The 17,038-nt window shown below is 36.1% G+C and overlaps 1 protein-coding gene across 1 annotated transcript in view; it reads right to left on the bottom strand.

Annotated features, from left to right (window-relative positions):
• Window positions 1-418: 418 nt before the first annotated feature.
• LOC142342423 (calpain-15-like) overlaps window positions 419-17,038 on the bottom strand; it is a 30,474-nt gene continuing 13,854 nt past the window's right edge. The window contains exons 2-8 of the mRNA XM_075393744.1: window positions 14,967-15,192; window positions 10,706-11,001; window positions 10,100-10,281; window positions 4,079-4,368; window positions 3,145-3,701; window positions 2,476-2,611; window positions 419-790 (exon numbers count right to left, since the gene is read on the bottom strand). Of these exons, the coding sequence (XP_075249859.1) occupies window positions 571-790; window positions 2,476-2,611; window positions 3,145-3,701; window positions 4,079-4,368; window positions 10,100-10,281; window positions 10,706-11,001; window positions 14,967-15,192 (1,907 nt within the window). The 3' untranslated portion in view covers window positions 419-570. The remainder of the gene's footprint in view (window positions 791-2,475; window positions 2,612-3,144; window positions 3,702-4,078; window positions 4,369-10,099; window positions 10,282-10,705; window positions 11,002-14,966; window positions 15,193-17,038) is intronic.

Here is a 17,038-nt window from a genome sequence, read left to right as displayed (position 1 = left end):
GGGGGGGTGGTGCATCGGGGAGTGATGGGGGTGGCAACAGTAGGGGGGGGGGGGGTCAATCTCTTTGAACCGCCCTTCGCGCCATAAAGATAAGTCTCCAAAACAGATTTTGTGAATCGCATACTTGCATAATTGAAGACTAGTGAGCTGAAAAGCTCTAAGAGCACTTAATGCCCGCTGGGAGCTACGTTTTTATCCCGTTTTTGAGGACGAAAAATCGGTCAAGCGAAAAATCGCATAAAAAATACCGACAGGACTAATATAATTGCTACAAACTTCGTTTGAGAGCAATTAATAAGTTGTCACAGAAAATTCAGTCTATTCAAATGGTAAAAAATTCCAATCAACATTAGAGAACATTAAATTTCTTGAACTATTTGCTCACAAATGTACGCATTCCTTGCCCCCCCAAATCTTGCAAAAAATAGACAGTCTCGCAACCTCCAGGATCCGTTCGTTGAATAAAAAACAAACGTTTTTTTCACAAAATTTTCACAAAAAAACTAATTTTGTATCTTTGCGTCGTAATGTAGACAGTGTTAGCTTTCAATCAATGCTATGTTCGGATTACTACAGTGGCCTTGGGGCATGCAATCCCCATATGGCTTGAGTGAGCGCTGGCTTGTTTGTGGTTCCTTCGGGTGCCCAGTTGGCCAGGTCCTTTCCGGTTGAGGTGCGGTGTGTAAGTTTGTGGTTGATCTGGTGTCCGCCTGACATCTCCAGCTGACTCAGCACCACTATGATCTGTCTGTGCATGGGAGGAACTACATCCATTGTCACAAGGTCACCTCTACAACAAAATAGTTTGAAATGGTGCTAATTTTTCGACAGTCACCGAAAAGATTACGGAAATGTCAACGGGTTGCAACACCTTTTATAACGGCTCACACTTTGTTCCGCCTGTTATGTGCGCAAAAAATACACTTCCCTCTATTAAAGCTCCTTTCAGCGTTTTATAGTGCATGCGACCTCGTTTCTATTTCTTTTGACTTAAAATTGATTGTTCAAACGAAAACAGTTAAAAATATAACTAGACGTGATGAATGAACCAAATAATCGCAATTTTCGAGTGTACTACGTACAATTTACACCCTTGTCAGTACAAAATTTTTGAGCTCGGAAATTGTTGACCGAGTCATGACCGTCTCCGTAGTATATGTACATCAGATCAGGAGCATATGGGTCACGTGTACGAATATTCTATGTTCATGAAGGGAAAGTCAATTCGGTTCTCTCATTCCGCTTAATTTTAAACTTGACACTTTTCGAAGAGCTATTTTACTTCCGCTGTATTAAAACATACCCGGCAGATTACCGGAAAATAGCCGCCGTTGATTCCAATAAGCATGATTGGGATTGAACGAATAGAATATATTGAAAAAAAAAATTTGTACAAAAACATTTTTTAAGTCCGATTTATTTTGATGGCATTTCGCAGTTGAACATACTTCTGTTTCTTAGAGAGAGGCTACAGGGGCTACTATCAATAACAATAAGCATAAGAGATGGTAACTAAGACTTATAGGAACGACGTTCAAATAGCGGGCATCTAAAATTGGGCTTTATGGGTTTATCCCGTTTCTATTTCTGACTTCAATTTTTTATACCGACTCTGTTCATTTTGAATTGCTTTGCTTAGCAACTGATGTTCAAATTCACTTTTAGCAGAATGAGAGAAGAGAGAAACTAGCCTAGAGAAGTCAAAAAGATTTCACGCAAAATGTCGAAAAAGCGGCAAAATGGTAAAGCGAAAAGTTTGACGAAGTAAAAAAACATAGCAGGACAAGTCCTGACGTACAATTCAAAGAAATTTCATTGACTAAACAGAAAAACTAGACCTAGAATGGACTATGAGTGAATTGAGAAAACCATTTTAAAAAAAATCAGAACAAAAAAATAAGAAATAAACAGAAAATCAATGTCAAAATGCCGCATGTGAACAAAAAAACCACTAGCGAGAAATGAAAATTTAATTCAAATAAAAAACTAGGCCTAGAATGAGTTGTGAATGCATTGGGAAAACCATTAAGAAAAAAATCCGATCCAAAAAATCGAAAAAACAGTAAAAATCAGAGTGAAATTGCCGCATGTGAACAAAAAACCACTACCGAGAAACCGAATTTTTGTTCAAACACCGTTTTCTCACTCTACTTTAAAATTAGAGCAAAAAAATCAAGCCGCAAAACCACTCGCTTTTTCGCTCCACTTCCTGTTTCGGCGTGACCAAAATCACTACTCCAATTTGACTTCAAAAATCAGGAAAATGTATGAACAGATCTTAAAAAAAAAGGACAGCGCCCCAATACAATTCAAATTCTTTGAATTGTAAAAAAAATAAAAGCGCAATAATAGCCGGCTGAGAAGATGAGGGCGGCTATTAAAAACCAAAGTTAAAGTTTCTTGAGGTTGCAAGAAACATTTTAACACTTAGGGTCAGAATCTTAGATGTCATCAGCATGAAACAAAAGATATAACCTTGTGGCAACAACATTAGTGCTGTCACTACAGTTGCACTTGATTTGGAGAAATAAATCCGGGTCTCTGTTTTCTGCCATCACCACCAACCCAGCCCATCCACCACTCAGGTAGTACACCGTCACTCCCTTTCGAGCTGAAACAATCAACCCGATTCAAACACGGAAACGCGAAGTTTCAAATACATCAGAATGCCCTGTCAGAAAAATTTACTGATATTCTAATATTTACTTATACTATAAACTTGTCAGCTGTTGGAAGCCTTTTTATGACTTTGAACAGATAACGCTCTGTCCCATTAAATTGAAAACGAGCATCTTTTCTATATACTACAAGGCATTACAAATCCACAAAATACGAACGAAGAACGTCAAATATTTACGTTATTGAAGAGCCCGTATGGATCAATTGCGACATTTTTTGAGAAATTTAAGGATAGCTGAAAGTACTGTTTAAATACAATATCTGGAGTAAGAAACGAATGTTGCAACGGGCGAATGAAAAAAGCTACACGCTTAACTACTGGGGCAAAGGTCAGATTTTAAATCTAGCTATTTGTGCTTTGTCATCATCGGCATAAAGCAAATTCTTTATTCTTACTTTTTACTGCGCCTAATAACATTTCTCTTTAAATCTATTATCAATCTTTTTAAGCCTATCTAAACTAGCCTTCATGTTTGATGCCTTTCTGGTGGGCAAGATGGTAGAGCGAGTCTGCTAAGGTATATGTGCCAATGTAAAACCTGTCGACCGAGATGTTGGCCATAGAATGAAACGTCATTGTGAATTTGGGCATTTTTTTCAACTTGGCCTTGGTTGGCATCTGCTGGTCGTGTTTGTAGTGATTAAAAGCCACAGGAACCACAATATAAACACCTGGCTTGTAAATGTGGCTAACGGATACAAAAGATTTGAGCTGGCGTCTACTATATGCTACCATTTTAATAGGGGCAAAAGTTTTGTCATTGCAACTGCAAACTATAATTGCTAAGTCCATACACTTAGACATATTTGTATTTCTGTTATTTTTCTGGAACAACGTGACTACAATTTCTGTAGATTTGGTCACTGTGATGAGACCCATATGTTGCTGTGTAGAGGTAAGAGTGGGCAGAATTCCATTGATCTTGGTGAGAATCCAATCGTGGTTCAGACGACATACGTCAACACTGTCGAAAAATTGCACTAAGTCATTGTACTCCATCCAGAACACACCTTCATTTGCCCTAAACCAATCAACTAATAATAGACATGTACATAAGTAATCTAATTAATGGGTAGCTTTGAGAGGATCCGTTTGTTTGGAACGAAAATTTTTTTTTTACAGATCAGATATATTGATGAAGACGGAAGGCCGCCGTACCACGTTCAATTTTGGTATCACGCACATACTTACTTCAATTGAACTAAACAATTTGATCATCCTTTCCGTCACATAAATGAAACACATTTCTCACAACTATATTTTCTATAGTTTTCAGTCACACTCAGCTAAAGCTAAAGATAATGCAAATTGCATGAACTAGTTGCATGTAAGTTCGGGGATCTAAAATTTACAACAATTTTTGGGCCGTTAAATACAGGAATGTAATTTATTCAGTACCTGTTAGCTTTGAGCTTTTCCTTGTTATTGCTCTTCTTCATTTGTGGTGAGTCATCCGACCAGGCTCCTTTCCAACTGAATTTGCCCCATGGATTCCTCAGTCTGATCAGGCGACTCTGTCCCAGTAGCTTAACATCTAGCACCGAATAGGCATGTCGGGGTTTCAGACCTGCTTCGTCGAAAGCCTTATCGTCTACTTGCATCTGTCCTCCTCCACATGAGGCACCCATTATGTGCCCGCCTTCTTTCGCACTTATCAGCTGCCCCCAAATCATTTCATGGTCGGGGTCCTGTGAAAAAGAAAAAAAATGTGACAGACAATTGACATGTTTCGAGAAGAACGCACATTGCGGCTCAATTTCAACTCAAATTTTACTATCAGTTGAAGAAGAGAATAAGAAGCCCCGCGCGAAAACTGTCCATAGCACAGAATGTGCTTCTATTTGTATTACTAATAACGCAATATATGAAGGCAATTACAGGAGCGTTTGGAAAATACAAAATTCGTGTTTAGGTAGACGATCTATATCTTATTTAGTAGAGGAATCAAGCTATTAGAAAAGGAAGAATCCACTTCAACGTCTTGGATACCTCAATTCCCAGATCCGTAATATTAATAAGCGAACGTATCTCGACATTACCATGAAATATATCCAATGACAATACTGTGTAGACATGCGCTTTAAGCTGAAATAAAAGACAAATAGTTAAAATAAGCACAGATAGAGCACAAATAAGCCTATAACAGTAACAAGCACAGATCAGTTTGAGCAATATTCACGCAGATGTCGCCTTGGCAGAGTAATTTCATGTCGTCAGCGTAGCTGAAAATATGATACTTCGGGTATTTCGATAGTATCATAAATGAAAATAAAAAAAAACCGGTCCTAACACGCTTCCCCGAGGAATACCACTAGTAACCTGGAGGCTAACAGACAAAAAAAAACATCTAATTTAACACATTGTCGTCTAGAAGATAAAGAACTAATAAGGTTCAAAAAATCTTTGCCAGCACTAAAATGAATAATTTTCGAAAGCAACGGTGCGGCCCACAGAGTCAAACATTGCTGAAATCTAAAGAAAACAGCAACCAGCTCGACGTTCTTTTGATAATTGAAATACAAGTAATGCAGAAACGTTAGCAATTGCGTAACTGTTGAGTGCTTTGCACGAAATCTATGTTGACCTTTGCCTTTTGGGTACAAAACAGATAGAAATTTCTCAAAATAAAAGATAGCCTAGGGAGTATTAAAATAGAACGACATTTTCAACCTCCGCTCGGGGTCCTTTTTTGTGAACAGGGGTAACATAATCACACTGGGTGAATTGTGGTGATGAAAGAGCTGCTTTTCTCAATATAGTTGGCATTATCTCATCAAATGCATGAATCGAGCTAATTGGGCTACGTAAAAGAGTATTTCGAAAATCATCAATGCTGAACCAAACATCAGGAAATTTGATCTCATTGCTGCAGACAAAACGGATTTCAGTCTTAGGTTCAAAACCTGAATGAAAAAAATGATTCACTTTCACATAGCCTTCAAAAGACACCTCGTTTTTGTGAAACATTTCTGTAGGCAAGTTCTACCACCTGAAGTTTTCAACAAAGCGAACGCTCTAATTGTACTAAACTTCTATACACTGTCAACAGGACTTGCACTACCAATAAAATGTCAAAAAGAATCACTAGTTCCTTTTCGAGGCATTCAACTGGGATTTTTTGATGTTTTGGAGCTGTATTAAGTTTGATTAAACAAGGCATTGTCTTTGATGAATAATAGAAGGGAACATCTCAGCGCTTTCTTAGTTTTCTGTTGAGCCTTTGTTGAGAGCAAATTACTTTGTTATAACGCTGAGAGAAACTCAATTCAAGTAGTGGCACTCCTGAGCAAAAGATTGTGACAGTGTTGGATGCGAAGAAAACTCACCGTCGTCAAAAGACCTGATCGAAAAAGCGTGCGCATTTGTATATTGGTAACCTAGGTCATTAAAAAATAGGATACTGATCTGAGCACAATCGCTCTACAATATTAAGGGCCCCTTTTGTTGGGATGGGGGCAACAAAATGGATCCAAAATAATTCTGAGCTTATGAGATATATCAACAATTTGTGTAAGCAAAAATTCAATCTATAAAAATTAAAATTCAAACAATTTTGCCCATCAGAAAGAAGCGAAGAGATCGACTCCCAACGTACTTTGGGAAAATTAAATCACCAAGTAGAACCCACCGGACAAATTTGCGTTTCTCACAGCTTAGGCTCGCCTCCACATCAGCAAAACATTTCGCAATTTGACTTCTGTAACACCAGGTTTGACCTCAAATATCGACCCTCGAGGAGGTAGATCTGCAAGTATAATGCAGAGAGTAAGGATTTTATTACAAAAGACAAGAACACAATATTGCTCACTCTTCGAAAAACATTAAAATAACAGTACCCAAAAAAACATTGCTCATTGCTACTAGGAGCCCATCGTGATGATCGGCCGTTCGATCTGATCGAATAACGAATGTAAAAGCGCGACCTGCAAAAATTCCATTATCAAGTACCGAATCATCAAGCCATGTCTCTGCCAGAGACAATGTGATGAGACTCGGCTCTAGAGCTGGCGAAATTTAGTCTTCTCGACCGATAGAATGCTCTGAACATTAGGAAGGAAAATCGAGATTTGAGAGAATTTTCTCTGTAGTCAATCCCCTTGTTGTACACTCCCACGGCGAATTCATTTTATGTTTACAGGATGTTGACTTTCAAATTTAGGTTTCTGCAATCGCAAATTGTATTGCTGTACTCTCTCAGCTTTTGTTAAGTCTGGTGACATATCTACATTCAAAATTGTCACAAGTTCTGAATGTTACTGACTTACGGAGAAACTGATTTCGTTTTTATAAATTCTTCAAACTTGAGAAGCAATAAATGATTTCTGGTATCACATTGTGGTTTTCCAATCCATCAGTTGCCACAAGAGATACGTCAAATTGGTTTGTAATTATTTCAACCATATCGTAAACAGTACAATCGTCAGATTGCTTTGTCCTGTTACCTTTAAATTCAACCTTTTCGCATCTTTACGAGATTGTTCTTGCTGAATTTCAGCAAACAGTTGACATATGCACGTCTCAAGAATTAAGTAGAGATAATGTTCAGTTGTAAAGTTGTCACTCAGTTGCAAGGTAAAATTCTGCAATAAACCACCAGTTGTTCCGCAAATTTAGATTTCGAAAGCCTAGACAAGCTCATGGTAAATCATTCCTGAGATTCTATTGTTGAACTAATGCCGTCGCACTGAGGTCGATTAACTTAATCATAATCTGAGCTATGTATCAAGTGCTTCAGCTTTCTCAAATCATTAAGTTGCACTAACTTCATTACACTGAAAATCAATTTCTACTATTTGAGATTTTGCCTTTTATTCTAGCTGCAATATAATTGGTGTGCGATTAGTTTCAGAATAATTAGCTTTTATGTCAGAATAAAAATTTTTTGGCCTTCCAATATTCTACACGAAGAGCTATACGAATCAATCGATATTGTGTAACCAATATTCTACATGAATAGCTCCAAAACATTTTTATAAAGTTATTTAAACAGAACTGAAAATACATTTTCTTTAACAACTTTATTGCAGGCTTCAGACAGGTTTTTTTTGGAAATGCTTTAATTGAAAATTTTAGTTGTTTTGAGCATGTGAAACCATAATCCTAATAGTCCTTTTTTGTAATTGAAAAAAACACTTGTTTATGATTTTTGCTCGGTGAAGTTCGATAAATCTTTTGCACTTCTGATATCTGGCAAACGAACGAAAGCAATGGCAGTTATACGAACACGGTCTGTTTGTTACCTAACCAGGAAACTAATGAATACATCGGTAATGATGCGTTTCTGGGGAACAAAAAATGGCTACTGACTCATCACGCTATTGCGAGCTAGCTTCCTGATTGCTCTTCAGCTAGTTATATTAGTAACCTATTGGAAATTTACTCAGGTGAGAAGAAGTTTCAGCACAATTTTGTGAAATGCAAAGGAAAAAGCAGCACCAATTATGAAATCAAAAAATCTCTTCAGCTTTCCATCAGAACAAAATCAAAATGATCATGCAATCTTCATTTCAGCTTGCATAAAAACATTTATATTACGAACCCGAATTGGAACCTTAGTGTGCTGCGGATTAAGGATTGCTGTAGAATTACGTTGATATTTTTTTGTCAGACAGATTCACGTTTATAGCACCTTTAATGATAGTCGGTATTTTCTCAGCTGTTTTTCTTTCAAAGTAAACAACAAACTGAAATACTCAAGAAGAGATGGAAAAACAAAAAATTTTCAGATAATTTTATAGCCATTATTACTTCGTACCTGAGGTTTTATTTCAGTATTTTGTTCAGGTAAGCTGAGTCAGTGTTAAATAGTAGCAACTGGAGGACACTGATCTACAAGGTCTCGTCAGAAATCACTCAGTCTTTTGTTATAAATGATATCAGCTACGGCTCTCTTCCGATCAATTGATATTGCCTCATTAGCGCTGAATTAATGATTGTTGCAGAATAAGGTTGCTGATACGTATTGCAGCTGATACGTTAAGTTGGTGGTACCTTTGCTGATAATCAGCTTTTGCTCAGAAAAAAAACTGAAATCCACAAGAAGCGATGAAACCACCAAAACATTTCAGATATTTTATAGTTCTCATTACTGAGTTTTCGCAGCTTTAAGCATTTTTTTCTGTTTTAAAAATGAAGCAAACTACATTGAAAATTTGCCGCTAGGGCTTAGTTATTTCGCGTAAGCGCGGAATTGAACAGAGGATCGAAATGCCGAGCCTTTCTCAGAATGACGTGTCAGTGCTCAGAAACGAAGTCCTTCAATAAAAATATGAAATTGTTTCTCTCAAATAAAAAAAATTGAACTTGTAAGATGTTTCCCTGAACTTAGGCAGAGCAGTGACAAGAATTCCTCGACAATGATTCTATCCTTCGATGTAGCAAGTGACGATTCAATCCACAATGAAATTGCTTAAATGTACTATGAACATTGAACAGATCATTATTTTAGATTAACTTTGCACATTGTTTATAGCTACAGATTTGTAGATAATCTTTATGGGCGGATTTCTTGAGCAGATTCCAAAAAATATGGTAATTTCTAACGAGATGACAAAATTACGCTCGTAAATTCTTATTAGAAAAGATTTCCAAATGAAAATGAGACGCATATATAAGATTAAATGAGTTCTTGGAACTTCGTTTTATAAAACCTTCTCTTTGCAAGATTGTCATTCGTGTGGATAGTTCTGGTAGAGTACTGATTCTTGGGCTAAGATGTCTTATAGCTTTCAAAAAACCTTTCGCAAAAAAACTCACGTGCGAGAAAAAATGTTGAATCAGTGCCCTGGTCAGACCGCGACGACTCTGGAAGACGTTTTACTTACTCTCCAAACATTAAGTAGTGACCTGAGCAGACCATTCAGACTCCGGATGCGGTCCTGAATAGACTATCCAGACCGTAGGTAGTGCTGCCACTCTGTGGAGCGGTCACGGTGTACCCCCGTGCGTGACCAAACTCTGTCTGATCGGGCCTTGGGTCAAGCACCTCATCCTGGGGAGGGGTGAAACTCTTAAAAACCACCCTTCAGGGTTGAACGAGGGGTCCAAATCGCCAGGTGGACGAGTACGGTGAGGGTGGGGGCGAGGGGGTTGATGGTCAAGCTTTCAAGATTAAGAACCGCTCTTCACACAAATTGTCTCATCAAAACAGTTTTGTTGAATCATATGCTTAGAGACTAGTAAGGCGAAAGACTGTAAGAGAGCCTCTCGACCACTTAATGCCCTCCGGACTTTAGCTGTTTATCCCGTTTTTGAGGACGAAAAGTCAAATGGTCAGATGAAAAAACAATCAGACCAAAAGTTGGTAGTACGAAAATCGCGTAAGAGACTAAGCAGGACTAATATAATTGCTACAACAAGCTTCATTTGAGAGCAATTGAGATCTTGGGTGATATATCTTCCTTTAGGATTTTCACGAACCTCTTCGTGCTTCAATTTCTGTAGACTTATGGACTCGCATGGTGCCCCCGTGAGTAATGAAAGTCCCTCAACACACTTGCCAGCAACCAGGGCCTCGTAGCAGCCAAACAGCTTCGCACATGCCTTCTCCACAATCGGCGCCCACAATTGTCTTCTAGTGCAATCCGAGTACAGCAGGCGACCTTAAAACATAACAACAAAACTTAAAATAACGTGTATGTAATCACCGGGTTCTATTTTAGGCAAGCATACTCCGTATTTTGTAGGTCTGATCATATCCAACACAGAACTTCTGGAAACAATTATGTCAAGAAAACCCAATACTCGTATTCGAGTCCTCTTGTAATCAAGAGCAGGCCAATAATTTCTCTCCGCTCGGCTATTGCAGCTATTAATGAAAACTCCCCTTAACACCTTGAATTTGTCTCCTGGGCACTTTTCAGTGAATCACATACTGAGACCAGTGCAGCTCTTAGAGAACTGCTCAGTATGTCTTCAGTCTTAATGACCTTTCAGGAGAAAGTTCCATTTGTAAAGATTCATATTCATGGAATTCATATCGACATCAAAATTAATTTTTTACTATTATTTTAAGACAAGTTTAACCTCGTTTATCGCATGGCAACAAATCGTCAACAGTGACAAGAGTCCATGTGCCTTCTCTACACAACCTCACTTCGTACACTCCCGTCTCACAGTATTCATCCACAGGAAACAATAACTGCAGGTGATCTGGTTTCTCTGCCAGAACTGCCAGGGAACTAAGCAACCAGCAGTTTCCCAGAACTCCTTGAATGATATCGGAACCCTTTGGATCTCTGAACATGGCCCATTCCATGTCACTTTTCCGCGATTCTGTAAACTCTCCTGGTCGTAGCCATTTGTAAACTGTCTCGTCTTGACTAAACGTATTAAAAATGAGAGGATTAAAATTTACCCCTCATCTTTTTGTCATTACCAAGTCACTCGCTGCAACAATTGAAGCTTTGTGTCAATTTCGCACGATAAATTTTAATGCCTTCAAAAAAGAACCGAAACCGAAATATTGCCGTAATTAAAGTTTCACGCACATAATTCTCAGCATCATACATGTAAATAACTGCACCTCTAAAGCTGCAGAAATTCATCTAAAGCTGCAGAAAATTTCTCACGAAACAGTGCATTAAGATAATTGTCTGTCAAACTATTTCTTCGATTAAACATAGCCGGCAGATTGCCGGAATAGTTGCGAAAGAATAGACCTACGTGCCATATAATAGAGATAGAAACATACAGATCTAAATTGAAAAAAAATCGACGCCGCTCAAAAAACTAGGCTAAAAAACATTCAGCGATAAATTAATAAAGCTTGTTAAAATTCATTCCACAGAAGCCTGTTATTAGGGACCTTTACTGCACATAGGAGTTCCTTTGACCTTCAACAAATTCAAATTAAACTTAAGTTTTAAAGAGCAAAAGTCATTTTATTGAGTGAGGTAAGTCACGTATGATCAAAATCTAATCACGCAAATAACCTAAAAACTTTCGCTAAAGCGAGTGAGAAATGACGTCACGCGCGCAAATGCCGTTAGTGAGAGGAAGAAGTCATTCAGAAAATTCTACTTTTTCAGCTTTGCTGTGTGAACAAATGTAAAACAAAAAAAGAGCGTCAGACGACGAAACAAAAAAACATAGCAGGACAAGTCCTGACGTACAATTCAAAGAATTTTCATTGACTAAACAGAAAACTAGACCTAGAACGGACTATGAATAGATTGGGAAAACCATTTACTAAAAATTCCGATCCAAAAAATCGAAAAACAGTAAAAATTAAAGTGAAATTGCCGCATGTGAATAAAAAAACCACTAGCGAGACAGCGAATTTTTGTTCAAACACCGTTTTCTCACTCTACTTTAAATTTGGAGCAAAAAAAATTCACGCCGCAAAACCACTCGCTTTTTCGCTCCACTTTCTGTTTCGGCGTGACCAAAATCACTACTCCAATTTGACTTCAAAAATCATGAAAATGTGTGAACAGATCTTAAAAAAAAAAGACAGCGCCCCAATACAATTCAAATTCTTTGAATTGTAAAAAACCAAGAGCACCGCAATATAGCTACGCTCAGCTTACAGCTTCGCAGCTATAAAAAACATACCCGGCAGATTGCCGGAAAATAGCCGCCGTTGATTCCAATAAGCATGATTGGGATTGAAAGAAAAGATATTGCAAAAAAAATTTTGTACAAAAACATTTTTTAAGTCCGATTTATTTTGATGGCAATTCGTAGTTGAACATAACGTACTTCTGTTTCTTAGAGAGAGGCTACAGGGGCTACTATCAATACCAATAATCATTAGAGATGGTAACTAAGACTTATAGGAACGACGTTCAAATAGCGGGCATCTAAAATTGGGCTTTATGGGTTTATCCCGTTTCTACTTCTAACTTCAATTTTTTTTATACTGACTCTGTTCATTTTGAATTGTTTTGCTGAGCAACTGATGTTCAAAATCACTTTTAGCAGAATGAGAGAAGAGAGAAACTAGCCTAGAGACGTCAAAAAGATTTCACGCAAAATGTTGAACAAGCGGCAAAATGAGGTAAAGCGAAACATTTTTTTATTCGACGAAGTAAAAAAACGTAGCAGGACAAGTCCTGACGTACAATTCAAAGAATTTTCATTGACTAAACAGAAAAACTAGACCTAGAATTGACTACGAGTGAATTGAGAAAACCATTTAAAAAATCAGATCAAAAAATAAGAAAAAAAAAACAAAAAAAACAATGTCAAAATGCCGCATGTGAACAAAAAAACACCAACGAGAAACGAAAATTTAATTCAAACAAAAAAGTAAGCCTAGAATGAGCTGTGAATGGATTGGGAAAACCATTTAGAAAAAAAATCGGATCCAAAAAAATGAAAAAACAGTAAAAATCAGAGTGAAATTGCCGCATGTGAACAAAAAACCACTACCGAGAAAGCGAATTTTTGTTCAAACACCAGTTTCGCACTCTACTTTAAAATTCAAGCGAAAAAAATTCACGCCGCAAAACCACTCGCTTTTTCGCTCCATTTCCTGTTTCGGCGTGACCAAAATCACTACTCCAATTTGACTTCAAAAATCATGAAAATGTGTGAACAGATCTTAAAAACATAGCCTGAAGAATTCCGGAAGCGACTCGAAGCGTCAAAACTTGACAAAAACCCTAATTGCAGCTGAAACCATTACCTTTTTAATAAACAATAAACTCATTACGGCAGATAATAATAACTTAGAAACTAAATTAAATTTTTCAAAAAATAATGCTCAAAGTTAAGAATCAGAAAACTACTACAGTTAGATTTCTCATCACTGCAATTAAGACAAAAACAACATATACTTTTTTCTTCTTGTATATATGCTAGACAACATGATTCCAAACTAATTCAAAAATTAAAATAATCATAGAAAAGCAACCGAGTAATATTTAAAGGCAAAAAAAATGTTTAAGAACAATACCAAGGTCGGAAAAAAATACAATAAAAAGTAATAGGTAGCAATTCTGGGAAAGGCTTTCTAGTAAACTCTTAGTACTGCCTTATGTTGAATGAAATCAATTGCAACCCAAAGAAATGACGAAAATCTCAGAAAAAGCCGAAATCATTCAATTTGATAATAACTGAAAAAAATTAATAAAACCAGTATAAATGTAGGTGCCAGGACAGAGCTAGAATGATACAAGCTAGAATGTGAACAATATGGACACAATGTAAGGAACAACCTAACAAAGACTAATTCTTGATTTTTGAAAGTTCAAATCAAAGTTTAAAGGTTTTGAAAGTTTAAAAATCAAATTTAAAAAACAAGAAAAACTAACACCATTTCATTTTTCAGCTTCGAGACATAGAAAATACAACGATACAACCGAGACAAAAATCTATCCTCCTGAACAGATCAAAAAAAAGAAAAAGCAGAAATCAAACATACGAAACATTGAAACATTTTGCAAAAAAAGGTCAAAAAATTTTTAGGACTGCATTTATAAAAAAATTCACTTTTTCTCAAATATTTAACGCTAAAAAATTATTGACGTTTTTATTGAAACGAAATTAAAGCCCCTCATGTTGCACAAAAAGAATATTTCTAGTAATTAAAACCAAAATACAGACAAAAAACTGAAGAAAAATAGGAAAAAACTACCAAAATCGGATTAGCATATGTACAATTTTATAAAACAAAATTACATCGAGGTAAAAAGAGGCATCGAGTATATGAATTGTCAACGGGACGTTGTCATATCGACTGATTTTTGACAAAAAGACGGCTAAAAGATCCAAAAAAAGAAGAAAATAATAGGAAAAGAGCCAAAAATTAATTACAAAATCAAGAAGTTTATGCCAATTTTGAACTTGAAACGCGTTTTCAGGCTCTGCAAAACACTGTGCTATTAATTTCCAAGGTTTACATTTCAATATAGCATCGAATAAAAATCATTTCTACAAAAAACCATATTACAAGCAGAAAAATGGGCCACTTAGACGAAAAAACGGCTAAAAACAGTTATCTATATGTGCTATTCAGTCAAAAACTACTTTTCAAAGTCAAAAAGTCATTCACTAAACGCAGCGCATGATCAAAAAACTTCTCTCGCTCACAAAAAATTAGTTCACACTGCAATTTTTCTCACTTTCGCTTTTAGGTCAAAGCAGCGTCTGAACGAATAGTACTTCCGGTAAAAAAAAACCTTAAGAAAACCAATACTCCTCTTCGAGTCGTAAAAAAAAGACAGCGCCCCAATACAATTCAAATTCTTTGAATTGTAAAAAAAAATAGGAGCGCTATAATAGCGGGCTGAGAAGATGAGGGCGGCTATTAAACAAAAACTTTAGCAACAATGCCTATTACTTTTGTTCATTATATTGTACAGATGTCTTTCCGGGTTTCTTTCCGTTGAAGTACAAACTGACAGGCTTTGGTGGGAATGTCTCGTCTGTGAACTTCTTATTATCCTTCTTACAATTTGCAATAATAGTGTCAATATCTTGCTTCGCAAAATTCACATCATTCTTTCGCAGTTCACTTCCAAGTCGACTTCTTTGTCTCTTTAATGCAGTTGGTGTAGATTCACGACCTGTCAACAACAAAAAAAAATAACTAGACTATAATCAGCGCATTGCAACATGATCGTGTCGCAAAAGGCTACCATGAAACTGCTGGGTCCTCAGATTGTCTGTCAAAAAGGCGTATTTAATGAATGGAATCAAACAAACTTGTACCTAGGAAAAACCACTCATAATAAACAAAAAAAACTTAAGGTCAACTGAACTAAATTTTTTTCTTTAATTACATTATTTCTTTGTAATACAAAAGCTCCAAAAAACTTAAAAGTATAAAATTCCAATACAACAATAAGAAGTATATACTAGCCTGACAAACTATTCTAACTTCAAAGAAAATTTTACTGCAAAAAGATTAAAATAGTTTCAAATTCTCGATTTTTAGTCATCTCAGAGAAAAGACTGAGATTTTGTACTATCAAAACTCTAATAGATTGGTAACTAAAAATTACTTGAGCAATTGTATTCTTTTCAATTTCCGAATAGTGCAATAAAACAAAAACACTGGGGAAAAACTAGAAAAGCTTGTAAGTACGCGAACATGAAAATTATCGCAAACTTGGAAACTATCATCAAAATTGCCAAAATTAATTGCCAAAATAACTTCCAAACACTATCAAGACGAAAAAAGTACTATAGCATCTTCAAAACGTCTCAACCAAACAAAAATTGTTTAAAAAATTGATTGGAAAATCCACCAAAATTTCGCTCGCTTACAGAAGATTTTTTTTCAACTCAATTTCTCGCTTAAAACAGCGGTATCAAAAAACCCCTCTTTTCGGTCTACGCAAAAATTTTTAAGCATTTCAATTCCTGCTTCAAATTAACTCCAACAAAATTAATTAAAAAAACACTTAGCCAATACTGCATTTCAAGACATAAAAACAAAAGCAGAAAAATTCCTGAAATAAATCCAGGCGTCAGAACTTAAGAGAACAACACCGGCATAACACAAATGCTTCAGAGAATGTCTGATTTTAGGACAAAACAGTTTAATGAGAAACAACAACAACACGACTCGTTTGAGACTGACTAGCACAGAAAGCCCCAACATAAGTTTCAAGTTTGTCATAATTTTTTCTCTGATCAGAGAGGAAAGGCTCTTTTGACTCAGTTCCGCAATGCTCAAATTGAAGCATAATTTCGGGAGCAACTTGGTTAAAAACTTGACTTGGTTAAAAACTTGACAAATTGAATTTTCAAGAGCAATCAGTCCCAAAAAAATATCTTCAACCTACACAGAGCAGCGATCAATCTATACGCTAGAAGTAGCAAACATATAAGTGACTGTTTTTTCTCATATAATTGTTTACATACCAAAAAAATGTCCTATTGATGAAATCTTTTTAATCTTTTTAACTAGTTAGACTGAAAATTAGTTGAAAAATTTTCTCAAAATAAATGTAACCGAATATAAAAACGGTCAGAAGGAGTTGTTTACTTTTGGTATTTATAATTACAACTCTGTTTGCAAATTATTTTCAACTCATTTGTGCTTTATTCGGAAATTATTAAGTATTAATCATTTCAATTAAACAGAACAAAAAAATTTTTTTGAATATTTATTTACGTGATAAGTCGTTGAAGAATTATGGAATTCAAATTTTTCAATAAATTATTTTTGTATTTTAATACTGACGTTTTCGAATAATCAAATCACGCAGGTGCATTCTGTAATTTGATAAGTCAGTCAATTTAGCGCAAAAATGTGGACGATAAATGTTATATTTAATTTCCCCGCGCATTTTTCTTGATTTGTCTTTTTATCTGAAGCAAAACAACACTGCTGTTGTCTTCACGGTTTTTTAAAATTCACAATAAATAATGGTCTACCAAAAGTCAACTGAGAGCTCAATTTTT

The sequence above is a fragment of the Convolutriloba macropyga genome, chromosome 7 (genome assembly GCF_964194025.1).
Source record: "Convolutriloba macropyga chromosome 7, txConMacr16.3, whole genome shotgun sequence".
In the NCBI taxonomy this organism is placed as follows: Eukaryota; Metazoa; Xenacoelomorpha; order Acoela; family Convolutidae; genus Convolutriloba; species Convolutriloba macropyga.
Note: the sequence above shows the minus strand (reverse complement) of the source record. Positions and strands in the feature narration are given on the sequence as shown.